Source organism: Meleagris gallopavo, chromosome 11 (genome assembly GCF_000146605.3).
Source record: "Meleagris gallopavo isolate NT-WF06-2002-E0010 breed Aviagen turkey brand Nicholas breeding stock chromosome 11, Turkey_5.1, whole genome shotgun sequence".
Taxonomy (NCBI): domain Eukaryota; kingdom Metazoa; phylum Chordata; class Aves; order Galliformes; family Phasianidae; genus Meleagris; species Meleagris gallopavo.
This window is the reverse complement of record NC_015021.2, coordinates 14,757,645-14,778,700: the sequence shown is the minus strand read 5'-3', so window position 1 is coordinate 14,778,700 and position 21,056 is coordinate 14,757,645. Positions and strand designations below refer to the sequence as shown.

Genomic DNA, 21,056 nt, shown 5'->3' with positions numbered 1-21,056 from the left:
AAAAAAAAGAGCAAATATGGAGAAGAGGAGAAGAGATTAACACAAAACTTACAAGTGGAACTGTGGGAAGAGCAAGTTATTTGTCTGCTCTGGAGTCTGAAGATATACAGGTGGGTGGCTTTAATTCTCAGCTGAGGTTACTCTTCAAGCACAGGAAGCCAGGCTATTGTTCAGAAAATCAGTGTGCTTTATTTCAGTTATTTTAAAATAACAAAGAGAGTGCTTAAATTTTGCTTGTGTGCCCCAGGGCCATTTTGCTTTTTCAAAGCACAGCGCAACTGAGCATAAATGCATTAACTTGTTTACCAGGAAACTAAAGTTTTTAAATTATCATATGATGCTGCTCCAGTCAACCGAAATACAACTAATTACACTTTTTTAAAAGCAATTCATATCTTCTCCTTTCTCAAAAGGTCTCTTCTTCAACATAACCTTATGAAAAGTCTCTGGCAAAAGGAATCAGAATTCTGTACCTCAAAGAGAGCAGGACAAGTCCCCAGGGCACCGAGCAGCAGTTTTCCAACCAGCCATGAATATGACTTCAGGAAAGCTGCCATGACTTGAAAAGAGGAAAAGCTCTCTATCCAAACAGTAAGCACCTCTCAAGAGTAATGATCCACAAAACACTGCACACCACCAGGCACCATTGCCAGCCTGGCCTCTAGGACATATCCCTGTTGAGCCCCTCTGGTTCACATGAGGAACAACCCACGGGAACAACTCCCAGTGCTCACCAGCCACAGAGAGACTTGGAGAGCATCTCAGCATCTCATGGATTTCTGAGAAACCACTGATACAAATGGCAGTGCTGGAAAGCGATGCCCTCAGCGATCCCAAGAGAACCTGAAAACATTCACAGCTCAACTTGTAAAAATAGATGGTAATGGGTTTGCAGTGGTTTTTTTCCTTCTTCCTCTTTAAGTCAAAAGGTCAAAGTGAGATTTTAATGAGTCTAAAATCCAGAATAATTCCTATCTGCTTGTAGTGACTTTTAAAGTGCTGTTCTACTCAATTCTCATAGCTACTCTGACCTTTGGTACCTAAGTCTCTAGCATTGACTGAGTATTATGGAGATGATCATGATTTTACAAACAAATTTGGGATTGGCTCCAGGCAAGATACAAAACAGAAGTCGTGTTCATTAAGTGCCTTTAGCAATGACGGACAAGGGAAGATGTAAAACAGAGAAATCTACTAGGAAAGGAGTAGTTCTCGGGCAGAATTTTTTTTTTCCCATGAACAACAAACAAATCTTTAAACACTTTCAGAAGTATGAGGAAATTTCATTACTAAATTAAATTCTGGGAGCAGTTCTTCCATGTGAATTGCATAGTTTTCTGTCTGTAGCAGCTAATAAATTCAGCAACTTCCTAAACTCCCTTCTTAATAGAATGTAAAAGCTACCTTTTATACTGAAAAACAAAGCCAGAATACTGACATAACAAGGCACTTCACACATCGTGCATTACAAAGCCTTGAGCTTTATACACAAAACAGCATAACCCAAATCACTTCAGCACTTAAATATTTTGACTAAGGCTAGCATTTAAATCCTCCACAAGCAACACACCACCCAACCTGCCCTACACTGAAGAGTATGTTCAGAGATGGCAAAATATCATCACAAACTATCCCCAGCCTCCTAAGAGTGTGGGAGTCAGTCCTACCATGGGAACACAAAGTAGATGCTGGAAGCATCTCAGCTGGTGATGAATCAGAAGTCAGATCTCCAGATCTCACTGAATATACTTTGGTACCAAGGCAGAGAAACCCATAAGCAAGTGTCCTGTCCTCTCGGTTGCCAGCAAACCCATGTCAGTTCTTCACCTTGTGATGGGAGATGCTGCCATCCGGAACACAGCTACTGCCTCTGTTGTTCATGAAAATTGCCTTCCAACCAGATGCAATAACTTAGGAGGAGAAAGAAGAGCTCTTCTGTGCAAATGTTACCACTGCACCGTTAAGTCAGATACTTTAACAAAGAAGGAATTATCCTGGGGGAAAAGCACTAAATACTCAAAAGGACAGAATTTACGCAGCATATACAAGATAAAATATTTAATTGCAGACTGAAGGACACAGGGAATGATACCCAACAGAATCAGTACACAGCACAAGAATTTGTTCACACTGCAGAACAAGAATCACACAGAAAAATACAGATGGAAGTAAGGCAAAAGTACTTTAATAGTAAACGTCAAGGCAGGCCACAGGACAGCTAGGGACAGCGAAGATAATGATGGAAAATAAAGAGACTGCCATTTCTTTCATATATCAAATGTGGCCAACACTGGAAGAGTGTGACCAGACACAACAGCTGCTTGTGCAGTGATGTCTGTGTCCTACCTTCTGCTCACAAATGTTTCCTCCCTATTCTTGTGCTGATGCCTGATGTACACTGCAAAAGATAGCAAGTCAGCTGATTTCCTCCATGTCTGCACAAACACCTAGCAGACTGTGAGGCACCAAAACAGCAAGTTCCACTGAGAAGTTTTAAAAATTGTATTAATTTCTTTGCAAGGTTCAAGTGTAATGAGTAAAATGAAGAGGATAAGAACCTCAGATACATTAAATTCTCCTCTGGATGACAGTGCTTGCCATATGGTCATCTCTGGGAGAACTGGGAGAACCTCTAGATGACTGCTCATGACTTATGCCCAGTATGAATCTTTGCTACTCAGTCTAAACCAACCACTCCACAGACAGATCTTCAACCTTTTCCCAAGACAAGCTGTCAAGCAGGTCACCAAGTTGAACTCAGATCTGCAGCTCAGAAAGCACTTTTCGCCGGTAGACAGAAGCAACCAAGGGAGTCTGTGCTTAGCTCTATCAAACACCCTCTTAGCAGCTATGTTTCCACAGTGACAAAGGCAAAAGGACAATTTCTGGCATTCATGTCACAATTTGTTGTTATCACTATTCCAAGTCCCATTCAAGAGGTTAACTCTATCAGGAAATCAACAGTCTTTGAATACGAAGAGAAGGGAAGTGGCACCCAGAAACTTTCAAGATGGATCACAATCATCTGGGAGTGTAGGATATCATCCTGTTCCTGAAATGAAGGTTTGGAGTGGGAAGGGACCTGCCTCTCTCCAAGGTCAATCTTTTGTGATATCTCTGCTGAACACAGAAATCCAAGGCTGAATGAATGCTCCTGGGCATTCAAAGAGGCCTTGGAATTTAGTGCTAGGCCAAACACATACAAAGTACTTCCCCACTGACCAGCCTTGACATTTCAGCTTCTTTGAGAATAGAAGGCAGTTGCTGAGATTTCACTCTTAGCCATCCAACTTTTTGTTAATGTTCAGAGAGATTTCCAAAACATTTCCATCTGTTTTACACTTTGAGTAACCAACGTAATAATTCAATAATCAAGAAGTAGTGTAGTGAGTTGCACTGTAAGAAGACATTCTTCCTGTTCAGCTAGGTTCTTAAAACCCATACACAGCAATAAATTATTAGTTACAACAATAGCTCAGTGATTCCGAGGGATCCTGTCATTTTGAAAAGTTGATAATAAACATAGACAGCAATAGTATCTTTACTGCCTGCTTGCAACAGAACATATGACTGAAGTCTACTGTGTGGGAACTTATTCCTAGCTATTTGTACCCTTTTTGTACCCTCAATTACCTTTGGATTCCTATCTGCTGAATTTGCTGGAAAATCTTGTTTTCTCTAGCTCTGTTTGCTCATCATCTAACATTCGTGGTTCCTTCCTAACAACTCTCCTCATCTCTGAGGTCCTCTTCAGTGAAAATAAATCCTAGAGAGAGTGCTTTTAAATCAGGAATTTCTGATCCTCTCCTCATTACCCAACTCCTTAAATGAATTCTGAACTTTCGTGGGGATTTTCTTCAGTACAAAGTTGGGTATTATCATTTTTAAGTTAGTATCTAAACTAGGGATACCTGTTGACCCAGGAAAACCCATGCCTCTAAATCCTTGGGGAATTGTCCCAGGTCCTGAATTTATCAACTGAAATGATTCAAAAGGAGATTTTGCCAGCAGCACCCCTCTTCACTTCAGGAAAATACATTCACCTTAAAGAATAATTCTTCTACTTGTATTTGTATGTCCAATTGCATGTTCTGCAGCCACGATCTTTATTAGATTAGTCCTTTATAGGAAACCTACCTTTCACATTGCTTAAACCCCACGTCCTTTTCCTCTATTAATCTGCTTATGTACTGTCTCGATATCTCTGTTTTCCAAATACAAGCCTTTTGGAATATATGTGGAATCTTTTTAAAATTTCTACACTTAATACAAAAATCCAGTGCAACAGATACGAATTACCAATAACTAATTCTGCCCAAGTTTTGTGGGGGGGAAAAAAAATCAAAACAAAAAACCCACAATCTTCCCACAAGTAGCTTTCACACAGATGCAAGAAATGCTTTAACAAATTACGTTCCAGCAATCAATGCTCAAACCAAATCCAAACTTTCTTGTTCTGCATCCCAGAGCTTTATTATTTTAGTACACTTGTTCAGGAATTAGGCTTACTCTATTACCCTTTCAATCACCATCTGCTCTATTTCCAGTCGAGCTAAGGGGAGCACGACGCTGTTTAGCTCTCTCATTGATTTCAAAAGAGATGAAATTGGTAGGGGAAGGGTGACGCAATTCAACCCTCTGATTCCATTCAACTCTGGCCTTGGAAATTGGAAGTGATGTGTGTTTCCGCAGACACAACCCTACGTTCTTTTAAAGTAAGAGGTAAAATATACTGTACATGCTGCAATTCCACCAGCAACGCATGGGACCACACTGTGGGAAACAACATTGATCTGGATTTGGCAGAGATCTGACTGTATTTTGCATATTTCAAAGAATCTGCAACCACAAGTTCTTGATGGGAAAAAAAGAAAAGGAAAAATGTACCTGTTTCTAATCACTGCATTCTGTCATTTCCACTTCTCTACTGACACAACGTAGATCCTTAACAAAAAGGTACCAGACTAATCAGCAAGTAACAGTAGAGCTCAGTTAATTATGTACAATACCAAAGGAAAAACCAACCAAATACTATGCACAATCCCATTCCTTGTATGTATTCTTTATTTTTCCCACATTTGACTCCTGCAATAAATTTAAGGAAATTACAGTTTATGGTCATTTTATATTTAACTCATACAGTGATGTGGGTTTTCTGTCATTTTCTCTCTAAACTATGTCTGGTATCTATTCATCTTATACACTTACCTTACAGAGAAGAAAGCATACTAATTCATAATACAACTTTTGTTTCAACACTAGTCCATTCTTCGGTGTTTATCTTCAGCAAATCAGCTCACAAGACTCTAATTACAAATTCTTCCTATAGCCTATGCTGCAGAAACCAAATGGCTTAGCTGAAAGGTTCTGCATCAAGTGTTGCTGCAGCAAATTTCATCCTACAGGACTTATGTGGCTAAAGGGACAAAACTAAATAAGGAGGATTATTTACAACTTTAAATAATAAATGCACATAACTTTGCAAAACAAAACCAACTTGGTCCTCACATGTTTGTAATCTGCTTTGGGAAAGAACAAGGATGGAAGGAAAGGAAAAGCAAGTGTTCACCTCATATGGCAGAGAACATGTTGGGGCTACCAGAGCTCTACAGGCCTATTTCAGTGCAAGACACTGGAGCTCATGCAGTAGGGATGTCTTAATGCGTCCATGAGGTCCATGGAAAGCAAGCTTTTTCTTTAGGATCGCAGTAAACAAAGGATAACTTTACCATCATACATGGAAAATACTCCTTGAACAGAGATGTGAGTCCACAGACTCCTCAGATCTGTTTCTGAAAACTACAGCCCACAGAATGCTCTCACATGTCTGCTAAGGACAAAGGTCATGCTGCACTTTTCCCAGATTTGGGTCACTAAGTGAATCTCTCCGCTTTGATCTGATCCCATTTTCATGATATTTGAAGAAACACAATGTCTTTGCATTCCCATTAGGTAGATTTGATTTGAATTCACCAACAGGGTGAATGAATTTGAAGGGAAGAGAAAAATCAGGGAGCAGCATATTGCAGAAATCTTATTTGCTTAGGTCCTCAGGTAAAAACATGAATTCAATGAATATATCTGTACCTGACCTCACTCCAAAATACAGAAGACCAATGTCACTAAGGAAAAAAGAAGTCAAATAAACAATCTGCAAAATATATTTCTATTCTACAGTACAACGATTCCTCCCATAGTGAGATTTAAATTACTTAAAACTGGAATTACTCTCTGAAAGATGGTAAGGATACAGGAATGAAAGAAAGGCAAGGACCACATTAGGTCATCAGTAAACACACAAAAAGATGTACCAAGATGCTGCCAGTACTTCTTTGAAATCAGCACTGGAAGATGCACACATGGGTGAGACAACTCCTCTGAAATGCACCCAGTAATTCCAGGTAACTCCTTTCCTGTCATGGCCTGAAATTTCAATAGATGGAATTTGGAATTGTCTGCCTTTAAATTTGTCAAATTTCACCTGTTTCCACTAGTTAAAAGCTTTCAAGCACAATATGACTGCATCAGTAGTGTATGTTACCAGAAATACATCGAACAACACCTACAGGTAATTCCCAGGAGAAGTTTGGCAAGCGTATGGAACTCGCCTGGTTCCACTGGGACACGCAGGTCACACGGCATGCTCTTGCATGATAACATCAGCATAAATCTTCAAACTTCTGCACCCCAGAGGAAAGCACTCAGGCTTGAAAGCCATACATTTGCTTTCTGTGAATGCCCCGCAGCCGTTGTTCAAACTGAGAGCTGCTCCGTGGCGTGCTCCTGGCTGCAGTCATTCACTAGAATACGTGCAGAGAGGATCACAAAGGAGCATTGACTGAAATGAACTTGCTTAAAACCTCAGACTATCCTGAAACAACTCTACGAATGCTGCAGAAACTTGCTGCAGTCCAGATCCATCTCCTACTCCAAGATTATGCTGAGTCATCTAAATGGAGTACAGCTCGTTCATATTTCTAAAGCTGTTACATAAATAACCCTATTTTCATTCTTTATTGGAGCTGATCTCTTAAAATATACACTCACAAGTGCAAACAGCAAGAGTACCTCCCTACTCCTATCATTAAACAATAACGAGGAGCACGACAGTTAATCAAAAGCAGACTTCAATATAAAATCCTCTCAAAACCAGATTGGCCCACTTATGACATATATCCCTGTAAAGTTTCCAACTGCTGCAATATCTTACTATGAGCTCCATTAAAAATAAAGCTCTTCCCACAGTCAGTCCATGCTTCCTTTGCTACTGGGTAGTACTTTATGACAGACTTATGGATTACTTTTGCAAAAAAACGTTCATCTTTTACTGAGTATGTAGCATAGGGAAGTCCTCCATCCAGTGACCAGAACAGATAACTGTTACACTGAAAAGTTTTAAAACTAAGAAAAGGTGCAGAAGTAGACCCACATGTCTCTGCTTCAGGGCAAAGAAGCTGCCACAATATTGAATAAATTAGCAATTAATGTTTGAGGACAATTTCATTCTTCCAAATCAGCCAAAATGCATTCATTTTGGTGCTTGATAGGGAAAGAATGAGTAAAGTCTTTTGCTTGCATTTATTTTGGGTCACTTGGGGCATTTTCTGAATCGGGTACTGCATTTTCTGTTGATTTCTGGAGATCTCCTGACATCATGAGGATGCCAGATATGCGGTTTGTTCATGCTGGCTCTCTCTTTTTTTCTTTTTCTTTTTTTAAGTGTTTAACATATGGGCAAAAAAGATGGAAAAAATAATAATTTCTTGTAACCAGATTTACGTTTGGAATAAAAGCTCTGTTAACTCTTAACACAACTTTGTCCTCATGAGACATGAAGGCTTGCCAGCCCTGGATGAGCTCTTAACCTCTAAAACAACTCGTTGTCATAATAATTGCAGCTAGTATAACAACTTTTAAAGCCAGAAATCCTACAAAATGCATCAAGAAGCTCCAGTATGCACAAGATTAAGATTCCCAGAAGAGCTCTCCTTAACACAAGGGCTGCGAACAGAATGAGCTTTGTAAGGAAGTGAACCCAAAGGACCTACAGCACTGGTTTTGAACCATTCTGGATCCTCCACAGAGGGCTCTTAATCACATCTGATGATTTGTGGAAAACAATATGTGGGGCTGAACAAAGGGTCTTTGGGCTGGGACAGCCTCTGCTGGGGGCACACACTTGTCTGCTCTTGAATTTACTTATCTGCCTCTTGGATTTACTCATCTGAGGCTCACCTGGAGGAAAGGGGAATGTGCACAGTGCTCCTGGGAAGGATGCAAACTTTCATTGAATCACAGATTCACTGAGGTTGGAAAGACTGCTAATGTCATCTAGTCCAACCGCCAACCCATCACCACCACAGCACCAGGCCGTGTCACTCGGTGCAGGTTTCCCACTCCATAAATGTTAGATACAAGCTACACAAACATTCAGTTTTACTCTCAGAAAGTCAGCTATGCCCTGTCCCTGATTTCTCCAGGGTTTCTTCAGGTCTCTTCAAAAAGGAAGTATGATCTTTGTCTGCAACCTCTGTCCTCTGCAGACAAGCACATCAGAGATGACCTTTGAAATAACAAGGCCAATGAAAACTCGGGTGGGTGTTTTCTCTCTCTTTTAACCTTATTTTCTTTTCCCCTTGCTTTGATTCCATGAGATGAACTTGTTCCAAAGAGGTTCCATAGATGAAGGCATGTGTGGCAGCACTGCTGCCAAACTATTCAGCCTCACAGGAGGATTTTTTTGCAATCAAGAACACATGGGCAATAGCCCAATCATGTCTAGAAGCCCCCTGGACATTACAAGTGGCAATGATCCCTAATGCACTGGCACCACGTCCCAGGAATGAGCAATGTAGTCTCTGAAAGAAAGAATTCCTGCCTGAACAGCTATTTCCCCTGACCATGTTCTCCAAGGGATGAGATAAGGATGGATAAGGGAAAAATGCAGATGTATGTACCACAAACAAGCTCGATGACATTTTCACGCTGCACCTAAAACCCATGCAGGTGTGATTGGTAGAGTCTCAGATGTCAGAGCTTCAGTGTCTTTGTTCTGAGTGACTGCAGGATCACTAACATAGTCACAGATCTATGGATAATCTAGATGATAAAATGCAAAGAGGGAGGAAAGAGTTAAATTTAGGATCTCTCAAGGAGACTGTTTAAACTTTCAGTGAGATAGAACAACAATTCTTCCTTAACCTGGCCTCAAAATTGATATCGTACAATACAATTAGGAATAATTTTATTAGTCTCAAATTTTCTTTCAACTGTTTTTTTTGTTGTTGTTGTTTGTTTTAATCAGCTCTATAGCCCTGTAACGCTATTCTGTAACAGGCTCTAAATGACATGAATATTCATTGTCCACATTACACAGAATGAAAGCAATCAAAATCAGAGAGCCATGTCTGATGTCATCATATCATGATCACTAATAAGAACAAGTAAAACTAAACACAAAAAAGTCACTTTATCTTCTTCATTATTTGTAGATGTGTTAATCAAGCCATGTACTATTTCTAAATCAAGCCTGTTACTGGATCTCATCAAACTAAATGAGCAGAATTGGATAGCAATGTAAGCTTACACGAGTGAAGTTCCTTTAGTCGGAATCATCAAGACTTGGCTTCTGAAACTTTACTTTCTGTTCTGCTGGTTTATGACATAGTAAAAGCACAAATAAGGCAGAACAGAAAACTTAAAAGGCAATGAGAAGAAGAGCACAACTTATAAGGCACACTCTGCTCATCTGACTATTCTCAGCATCCCATAAACAAACACTGAGAAGCAGTGCAGCCCCAGTGACCTTCAAAAACAAGGTTCCTTAAATCGGGGACTGTGCATTCCAGGTCAAACTTCTACTAGGCTTCAGTATGCAGGAGTGGCATGTGAGCTATTCTGCTATGAGCCCAATAGTGACAGGAGGCAGCTGAGATCTGCTCTAATGAAATTACAGCTTCGATTATGCAAAATACTGTGGTTTCTGCATTTCCTGACATCAATATTACTGCAGACTGCTGCCTGAAGAGATCTGCTCTACAATTTCTGAAAACAGACAGTTAAAACAATAGGAGAAAACCAGTTTAACATTTACTCATATTTAGTAAAGAATACTTCATGACAAATTACATATAAGTGTGTCAGCTGCTGAATATAAACACTGAGCAGTATTTTGTAAAATATATCTCATACCGTCAGGGAGTTGTTTACAGGACAAAGCATCATCAAGATCTTTGGCAGTTGATGGGTCGATGGTGAAAATACATTCTTTCCTATCCAAAGAAAAAAAAAAAAAAAAGAAATTTATCTTCCAGTCATGAAGAAGGCATCAAAACACACAGCCCAGAGACATCCAGACAACAATAACGATGTTTTCAGAAGACTCAGACTGCTGAAACACCTTCAAACTAATCTGAAAGCCTAGACCTAATCTAAAATAAAGTTTTGGAGAAGTGATACTCCTTGATGTTGTGGGGTTTTTTTGTTGTTGATTTTAATTTTTATTTTTGGTAGAACTGTTTGCTTGTAACAGCTTTCATCTCATTACTGATTTTCCTCCACAAAAAGTAAACAACTGATCCCATCAAGTTTTCTCTAAAGAAACAAGCAAGAAAAAGACTTCGTGCCTTGCAGCTAGTGGAAAAATAGATGTCTCCCAGTTGCAAAGCTAAATTAAACACAAATAACCCACATTACCATGTATAAGAGCAGATACTGGGACATCTGTAACTCCACAAGCACCGTTAGCATGGAGCAAGTGACACGTTGACTAAGTGACCTGCACAGGAACAAGTGAGAGCATGTAAAGACACTCAAGGGTTGTAGTACTTCATAACACCTATGTTGCATGCTGTATGTCAAGGCGGAAAGTCATGGCTCATGGTGGCAACTCCCTTTGGGAGTGGTACAAAGAGAACACATCTCTTTCTCCGATTGCACGGCCACCCACATACTCAGAGGGTAGGAGAGGTGGGAGCAAAAACCGCAGCAAACTTTTAAAGGAGCAGATGTCACAAGGAATTATCAGGTCTTCATCTCTGAGCATGGCTGCTCGCACAGTGACAGCAGTGTCTACCTTTGCAGCCCTGTCACTTCGGTGCTTAACTGCCCTGGGTGGGATCTATTGGCATCAGACAGCTAGCAGTGTGTATTTATGTAATTCCACCAGGGAAACTAAATAGAAATTTTCAAAGACATAAAAATCACTAAAGCACTTCACTCCCTTCTGAGACTTTGAAAATCTTTCAGAATATGCTAGCTAGAATGAGTAGCAAAGCTGCTTTAATCCCCAGATGCACGTTACTTTCTGATCCTTCTCATGCATCCAAACAAATTAGAGATTGTGATGCTGAAAGATATAAAATCTTTTCAACTACAATGGGACTTTGATCTCCTGTTACCTAGCTATCCAGGAGCGGAAATCAACTAATTTTTAAAGGCTTGCAAGCACCCTCACTTCCGTAAATACATCATAGACTCATAGAACCGTTTGAGTTGGTGGGGACCCTTAAAGGCTGTCTGGCCCAACTCTCTGCACTGAAGAGGGACACCTACAGCTCCATCAGGTGCTCAGAGCCCCATCCAGCCTGACCCCGGGTGTCCTCAGGGATGGGGCACCCACCCCACCTCTGTGCAACTTGTGCCAGTGCCTCACTACCCTTAGTGTAAAAAAACTTCTTACATCCGGTCTATAGCTCCCGTCTTTTAGTTTCAAATCATTTCCCTTTGTCCTGTCACAGCAGACCCTGCTACAGACTCTGTCCTCTTCTTTCTTACAGCCCCCTTTAGGCACTGAAAGGCTGCTATCAAATCCACTTACTCAAGGCTGGAATTTCGGGATACCTTTTCAAGGTACTGCTTTCTCCAGGGACATATGTCTGCATGCAGATACACAGACAGACATGTACAAGAAGCAGTTTGCAGGCACATACCTGCCAGCATACATGTGTCCATGCTCTAGGTCCCATCAACTCAAGGTATAAATGCAACAGCAACCTGGCAGTGACACATCTAGTAAATTTTCCTTTACGTTACCCAATTTAGAAAAGCAGACAGCACTGAGCAGAAACTAATGGCTTGCTTCACATTGACAAGTGATCAAGAAAAAGGTTAAAGAACTTCTTCAAAGAGCATGGGTTCCTGTGTCAGTGGAATAGATAGCTTATCCCAGATGTTCGGGCCTGTAACCACAAGCGTCTGCCACCCATTGAGAATTGTAGCTCCAGGCAGTTTAAAGATTAGCAGATTGGTTTCAACAAAGCGCATATTTGCAGTCTGCCCTGGAAAGAAGTGAGCATAAATCTGCGGGTGCCAAATTCTGAACACATTCATACAATGGAAGCAAGGAACGGGCTGCTTCACTGAGCTGTGTTTGGCCAAGGAAGCCTGCTGCGGAGGTTGGTGGTGGCTCGTTCAGAACGCATGAAGTGGGCTGGGGGGTACCTGGCCCCCCAGAAAGCACCCAGGGCATGGTTTGCTGTGTTTGGGACACACTGGCCCTGCTCCCAGCTGCATGGCACACAGGCACAGCCACAGCTCTCAGCCGGAGATACTTAAGCTCACAGATGCAGAATAGAACTGGGGTCCAGACAAATCCTGATGTAGCATTTCTCACCAGCACTTCTGCTCACCGCACAGCTGGGATATGCTTTAGCACCAGGCACAGTTCCCTTCCTCCTATAAAACTGCCCAAGGAACTTGAACTTGTAGCTTGTCACAGGCAGTTTGTTCTGGGCACAGACTGAAAAAGGTGAGGTAAGAAAGTCACCAAGCAAGTAACACAGGGAATGATACTCCTTGGCATGAGGACTGCAGAAATACTGCAGAGCCAATGTCCAGGTAGCGGGACAAGTGAAGCTGATTTGCAAAAAGAGCTCAAAATTCACAGCAGTGAGATAATTCTGGCACAAAGCAGTACACCTGACTAAAGTCTCCTAAGTGAAGTCTGCTTACCAGTAATTGCATTATTAAGTGTGATGAGTTATATTTCTGGTTTTCAGATTTTATGGCTGGAGAGGTTTCAGATGGCTATAGGAACTGGCATGTGGGAAAGAAAACAATCTGCCGAGCGATGGGAGCGCAGCGCTGGGCACGGGTGCAGCAGCCCTGCATGTGCTCCTCCCAGAGGAAGGCATATAATCTGCTATCGGCTCTTGCTTTTCCTGCAGCCCTACCAGTATTGCCTGTTATCTCCAGCAGCTTCAGACCCACCTCTGGTCCCAGGGTGCACGAGGGGCAGGCTGGGAGGAAAGGCTGGGTGTGGGCAGTGCAAATCAGACGAAGTTTTAGGTTGGAGGGGACCTTGAAGATCAAGCAGTTCCAAGACCCTGCTGTGGGCAGCACTGCCAACCACCAGTTCACGTTGCCCAAGGATCTCATCCAACCTGGCCTTGAATGCCTACAGGGATGTCCCTGCACCGCAAAATGTCCCCTTCCCTTGGCATCTGCTGCAGCTCACAGCACCCTGGAGCCATTGGGGTGAAGAAATAGCATTGCTCCCAGCCATATGGCCCTGTGAAGGGGAAGGAGCCATTCAAATTCCTCCACTGGCCACACAATACCTCCAAGGCTGCAGCCCAAAGATCAGACCACATTTCTGAGCGTAACCAATAACAAACCCAACCTGCCGTGATTGTGTGACCAAACCTCAAGGCAACAGAACTTTTTATGCACCTGCTAACAAAGACGTTGCTTAAGCATAAGCAAATATCACGGCTGCACGCATGCATATTTGCATTGACCACAGGTAAATATGAATTGGCAGCTGTCCCCAGATCCTGGAGGGCTGCCAAGGTGACTGTGTGGATTAAGAAGTCTCATCGTTCCTCCCTCCCCCTTCTTTGAAAGCCCTGAAGGAGCCATCTCTCATTGTCATTGCACCTAATAAAAAATCTGTTTTACTCATTTCAAATTGTCAAAACATACTTTGTAAAAGTAATGAGATGTTCCAAGTCTGTTCGTTCCAACATACACACAACTTGGTTAGTTAGAGGAAACTGGTTGAGGAGATAGAGACACACACAGAGTTAAGAGATTTTCTAGCCTTTGAGCTGAAAAGGGCTCAAGATAAATATGTGTCTCTGAGAACCCCCCAGCCTCCACACATTGATTGAACACAAACACTCTAAGGTGGAAACTTCCACTTTTTATGGGAGATGTTGGGTCCAAAACATATGTTTAATGCAGGCCTGCAGAGGTGGATTTGCACTGGCACGGAGTTTCTGCCAAGGGACGAAAAAATTAAATCTCTTCCCCCTCCTCCCCCTGGTCAGAGGTTCGTGCACTGGAAGTGGGCCATGCCTACAAGAGTTTGTAGGAGCAGGGTGGACCCGCACCCTGTAAAGCCCTTTAAACACTGCTGAAGGCAAAGCTCGTGCTCTGGCTCCATCTGCCATCTTGCATATCAACCATCTGAGGAAAAAAATCTGCAGAACAGAGCACTCCATTTATTGGACAGTAATGACAGCATGCACGTAGGCTGGAATATCAATCCTAATTTCAGGTTAGCTAATTAAGTGCAGTTTCTCTTTGTAAGCTTAAGGAAGACTAATTAAAGCAGACAAGCATATCTACAGAGCAGTTAGTCTTTTTACCTTTAAAAGGACCTAAAATAAATGGCTATTACAGGAGTAGAGGTAAGATAAACAGCCTGTTAGTGAGCCAGAATTACCATCATCGTAATTAAAATGTTCACAGATCATGGGGCTGCAAGAGCAGTTTGTTTTTCTGTGTGTAAATAAAGTACATCTGTGCAAAGGTATTCATGAGGATTAGTGGAGAGAACAGCATACAGCTGGTGCTGCAGAGCTGGATACAATACACCAACATCAGCTTTTTACCAGCTAGAGGAGTTCAACACATTGGTTGAAGTTAGACATAAAACGTAAGCACCCATAACACAAGAAGATGAGCTGGCACAGCTGCCCAGAGAAGCTGTGGTGCCCCATTCCCGGAGGCGCTCAAGGCCAGGCTGGATGGGACCCTGGGCAGCCTGAGCTGGTGGGGGGCTGCCCTGCCACAGCATGGGGTTGGGGCTGGATGAACCTGAAGATCCCCTCCAATCTAAGATATTCTATAATGCTATGACAATCCCAGCGGTGAGTGCTCCAGCACTCAAGTGGAAGTCTACCTGGACCAAGATGAAGCATTGTATTTACAAGCCGCGGCCTCAGGCTGCGCTAGGGCCAGGGTTCCTGGCATGGGCTGCAGCTAGGCAAAGTTTGGGCATTATCAAGATGGTTTCTGCAAAAGCAGCCTGATGAAAAGCTCGATGGAAACCAAATAAGCCACACAAACCCTCCAGGCACAACTGGATGGCCTTCCCATCAGCAGCACGCAGACAGCAGCCCATCAGCAGAGACACAGAGCCCAGATTTTCACTGCTATAACAAATGCAAGCAACCGTGAAATAGCAGTTTGGAGAACTGCACGTACCCAACGCAGCATGAGAAAACCCTCGATGAAGCAAGATGTTCTCCCTACCAGACAAAGAAGCAAGCAGACCAGCTCTCTGGGAACCTTGGAAGGCTGAGGATGGAGGATGCAGCCTGCTGCAGCTCGAAGTGAGATGGTAGCGACCATCATTTTGTTTATTAAAATACAGGCACTGCAAGTCTGCTTTAAACTTGAATATGTCAGTGCTAAGACATTTACAGTGAGAGTGACTGCATGTCTAGACACTCGCAATGCATTTACATTCTTCCAGAGACTCTTTAGGTTGTCCTGTTCTCTTCACTTTGTGAGTGCGTACAATAGCTGTGTGGGAGGGAAAGCTCAGCATCCTGATTTTCCCTCATTAGCTTCAGCTCAAAGCTGGTTTTTTGAATTTAAGCAGCAGAGGCACTTTAAGAACCTTTGAGCTCTTCAGGTCATTTCTAAGACCCTGCTGAGCTCTACCTTGGAAAAGTTAAACATATATCATTTTTCAGAGCTGGAAACAGTTGTTTTAATTTGGAAATAGGCATCCTAGAGCTGTCAACTCACTCCAGTGAAAGCTATAAACATTTTTTCTCACAGCAGTCCAATTGTTATGGCAACCACAAAAATCAATCTCATTCTTCAATCACAAGTAAACCCAACTTGACCACGCTGTCTGCACAGGTTTGCTACACAGCGCCAACAAGCATGGGACCAATTCCACCCGTGTTCATCACTCACACGGGTGTGAAGCACTCTTTCGCAGGCAGAAATTTCAGAGAACAATCAGTGCCTCAACATTTTCAGAGATTTCGACATCCCGCTCCCAAAGACATCTATTACGTGGAGCATCTACCCCATTTGTCACACTTGATGCTGGCAGATTTCACTTAAAACCCCAGCGGCTGCTTCCAAGACAGACGCTTAAAAGGAATACATTACAACACATGCATGCAGTAGAAGTGCCCTGACAAACCTCTGAAGGCACCCTAACTGCACTGTAACACATCGACAGAAATACTCGACGCAGCACAAAGCTCTTTTTGCATGGTGCATGAATTTCAAAACGAACTGAAATTATACAGTAACGGGAAGCCAAAACTGCCTGCTCCAAACGCTAATTGCACAAACCCCACAAAAACCCAGCACAGCATAAAATGTACCAAAAGCCCAACTTTATACATCAAACCCGTCCTGTTCTTTTTAATTTCTCTGTGTTTATGTTTGAGCTAACGTCCTGTTCTGGTTCAGAAAACAGACCTCGGTCCAAGAGAACAGCTGACAATGACTCCCGATGAATTAAACTTCTACAACCATAAACATTTACATTTTCACCAAGGACTGCTCCTTGGACTGCCGAACCAGAATCAATTATTCCTTCCATATATTTATGGCCTCCAAAAGAGCACTGCAGTCTTGTAACATAACTAAACGGTTTGAAAAGCCAATGTATATATAAAAGAGATCAGAATGTCAGAAAGACCAAGCACCAGCAATACTTCCTACAACTCATGCTGTAATTGTGCCACAAATATAATGAGGTCTCTGCACCACCACTATCCCACGCAAGAAGGTGGAGTGTAATTGAAAATGCACTTGCATTATATAAACTACTTTAATCATAGATGCACAGAGCTAGAAATGGAAGAGACATTAGGTCATCCAACCCTCATAGGTCAGAGCTACACTTGACAATACATTTGCAAGGACTTTCTCCAGTATAGTATTAAGCATCTTTAGTGATGGAGTTTCCAATACTTTCTTTAGCACTCAAAGCTACGTTCTATTTTAGACTGGACAGGAAAGGTCTCCCTCTTTGTTTTACCTTACTTGTCCTCATAATACCCCTTCGTATCCTCCCACCACCATAAATGATTCTCACTTCCTTTTGGTCTACGCACTTTAACTGTTAAGTACTACATCTTTCACAAACTTCCAGTTTCACTGTTGGCAAACACACTGAATGGTTAATCCTCCCTTCCAAGTCAGTCCCTCAGCTCCCAGAGTACCATAGTTGGTCTATTCTGAATTGCCCCCATCTCTTAACCACAGTGATACCTTCATCACTTCCCACCTATATTTTGTTCATTTCTATCTTTTTAGAGAGTGAGGATCCAAGAATCAGTTGGGAATAAGGATCCATCACCCAAAACAATCAGATCAGACAGCACAATCCGGACACTCGGCAGCTTAGAGCAAAAGATCTGGAGAAAAAAGTGATTTCTACTTTCCATTTTCTCGGTTGCATAAGGGCACAAAAGCACCCTTCTCTCCTGTAACCTCAGGAATCATGAAGCTAGGACAATGACTGGCGTTCTGCCTTATGGGCACCATTTCCTATTTGTATGTGGAAACTCATTTCATAAAGGCCACAGATAAGAAAAGAGCTCTGCAAAGATATGAAAGGTGGACTGAGATGAGACTCAAATGCAAACATTGGATTCTGCGTAGGTGCAAATAGGTCCTTAGTCTTCAGAATCAGAATGAAATCAGAAGGAAAATGTTGTTCTCTATAATGATCAGCCACAGTGGGGATATCCCTACTGAAGTTCTGTTTTTTGAATCCGCAGCAACAGACTGACACACCACCTGATACCAGGTCTTGGATTCTTCATCTCAGTGCCAGCAAAGCACTGAGATACCAGGGAAAGTGGCAGTATCTGGCAACACCTACACGTATAAACACAACAGGAGAGGGCACTCTCTTCTGTTTATCACATGCAGTTACAGCCCATCTTGTCATCCAGTAGAACTCAAAGAAATGGACACGTTCCCAAACTGATTAAAGATTTAATTCTCATCTCCCTCTGTTATTCTCTCCATAAAACAGGCAGGCAGGCAGGAACAAAACCGTATGTATAACAACCCAGTTGCAAAAGTTATTACTGTTTTCCACAGCAAAACAGACTCTTAACTAAGCAAGCTCAGTTTTGATGGTGTACAATATGAGAACACAATAACCCTGTCCAACTGCACACCACTGATTCCGCTTGAAGCTGCACTTCCAGTGACCACACGCGCTTTCCTGTAAGGAAAAACAGCAGCGAAGTTGCCAGCGCGTCTGTGTACACCAGCCACTGGTAACAGCAGCATCTGACAGCAAACACCATGCATCATCCTGCACAAAACAGTGTCACCACAATTGCTGTAGCTATAGTGTAGTAGAAAATGTTATGAAAACAGAGCGGAGGACCTGAAGAAGCCAACTGAGTGTCAGAAGCAAGGAGCTGAACCACATCACTCTGACAGGAGCGCTGTTTTATTCGGTTTTACTTACTCGGCTAATGGGTGAGCATGGAGCTAATGCTAGCTCTCCTCACTGATCCAAGGGCAGCAGAAGTACCCAGAGCAGGTACAGCCATCACTGCTCTTCTGGAATCCATCCTGTTAGAGAGGGACTAGATCTGACATCCTTGGACCCCACTGAGCAATCCTCCGTGTGCCTTCTATCTCCCTATGGAGAGCACTGAATTAGTCACAGAGCGGCTCAGTGCCCAGTGACAGGGCAGAGATCATAATCTGGCCCTGTTTGTGTCTCTGCTCCACGCCAAGATAACAGTCAGCTCTGTAGCAATGTTGCTTATACATTAGCTAAACAAGCCATTTTTCAGTTTCCATCAGAAACCAGAGCATTTTCACGTATCCTATTATAGCTGAGTAAGACCTGCTCTACTTAACACTAGCTTTTTGTAGTGGAAAATCTCCAGGAAACAAGCTGTTTAATGATGTTTTATCTGACTTGTACTCATTTCAAGCTAAAGTATTCCACCTGCCTTGAAAAGGCATCTGTTTCAGAGGCTGAGTGCTTTCCTCCAGTCCTTGCACTGCTCAAGGCTGCCATTTTCTGTATTTCATTTTTTGCCATCACCTCTCATTTTATCAGCCAATAATCTTCTTGGGCAACCGCTGCAAAGAGCATGCTGTCAAACCTTTACTATAAGCACTGCTAATCCCTGTTATTAGCTGCACCACACCTCAAGTGAGAATGAAGCGCTGGGCAGAACCACAGTGCAGGTACTGTCCCATTGCCAGCGCCTTCCCGTTACAAACAGTGCTAAGAACAGTGCTTCCCTCCACAGCAGGGCAGAGCCAGCACAGCATCTCTACCGTTCCTCCCTTATCAGCCAAAGAAAGGATGCTACATTTCTGAATGGGCAGCCAAAATTACAATTTAGCTTTTAGTAATTTTGAGAGCTTTAGGTCAGTTGCAATTTAGGTCACAGCATACTGAAATACCAAGATGCAAACTTTGGCTGAAAACTTTGTTGTACTCTCAGAGCTCTTTGCCTGTAAGAGCAAAGTTCATTAACTCATTAGCTGTGCCCTAGCAGGGAAGCAAGCGAGTATTAATTGCTCCCTGCCAATGCTGTGGATCCTTGCTGTCCCCAGTCTGATGTTCTCCAGCCCTCAGGAGGCTGCTGAAAAAGACTCATGCTTCTCAAAGGAGGAACAGACAGCTTTGCTGTCATTCAGAGAGACCTCAGCAGAGCAGTGAGTCAATGGGAACCACATGAAGCTCAGTGGAAAAATCAAAGTCCTGCTCCTGGAGAGGAATAACACTGCACAGTACAGCTGAGGGCCAACTAGTTGGAAAGCAGCTTAGCAGTAACGGGGCTGGGGTCCTGGTGGGCAGCAAGTTGAACACGATCCAACAACATGCCCTTACAGCAATGGCCAGCAGCCTCCTGGGCTGCAGTAGGAAGTACTGCCTGCAAGTCAAGGGATGCAATCCTTCAGTTCTTCCCTTCTACTGGACACTGGTGAGACTGTGCTGTGTCTAATGTTGGGTTTAGCAGTAGCATACCAAAGCATGTTTGCTGAAGGACTTCAATGATGATTAAGATATGGGAGTGCGTAACCTACACGGACAGGCTGAGAGAGCTGGGATTGTTCGGCCCCAAAAGGAGAAAGCTCAGCTCAGGTGGGGACATCTTATCAACGTCAGGAAATACTGATGTGCAGAAATAAAGGTGACCAAGCCAGACTGTTCTCGAGCTATCTAGGGTTCAATTGAAGGATTAAAGAAAACATACGATAAATGAAACAAAAGCCAGTAAAGGTGATCAGGCCCCAAAACAGGTTGTTCAGAGAGGTTACTGAACCTCCATCTCTGGAGATATCCAAAATCAGCAGCCCAGAGTCCTGCTCTATTTCACCCAGAGGGGTTGGATTACACGATCTCCAAAAGATCCCTTCTGATCTCAACCATTAGAGATTCTCATGAGTACAGAACTTTTCATTTGAAGTCCATCAGTTTCTGCTCTCCAGATCACATCCATCTTGCAGATATTTCAGAGTCTCTTGCCACAGCACCCTTTCTCTGCTCAGTATTTTTAGCTCATTGTTTTGTATTTTGCCAGCTGAGAAACTGCAGTTTGTAATTTTACCTTCAGGTTCATATTTCTTCTTAAAAGTGAATACAATGTCCTGTTTATAATAATAAAATCACTAGTTGGCAGGATGACATCAAATGGAAAAAGAGAAAGCAACTGGAAAATTTAGAGCAAGCAATTTTGAGTGCCAAGTTTCACATTTGTAATAGTCCAGCAGAGGTCAACAGGCTCACTTGTTATTAGGCAAATGGTAAAGAAATAGATATCTTCAAGTTCTTCCATGTTTGACTATATAAACCATCTCCACTT

General features: G+C 42.5%; 1 protein-coding gene across 2 annotated transcripts in view; it reads right to left on the bottom strand.

Annotated features, from left to right (window-relative positions):
* The window catches only part of DIS3L2 (DIS3 like 3'-5' exoribonuclease 2), a 163,657-nt gene that overhangs the window by 66,370 nt on the left and 76,231 nt on the right, over positions 1-21,056 (bottom strand). For both annotated transcript variants that reach the window (XM_010716800.3, XM_010716801.3), the window contains exon 11: positions 10,192-10,271. In XM_010716800.3, the coding sequence (XP_010715102.1) occupies positions 10,192-10,271 (80 nt within the window). The remainder of the gene's footprint in view (positions 1-10,191; positions 10,272-21,056) is intronic.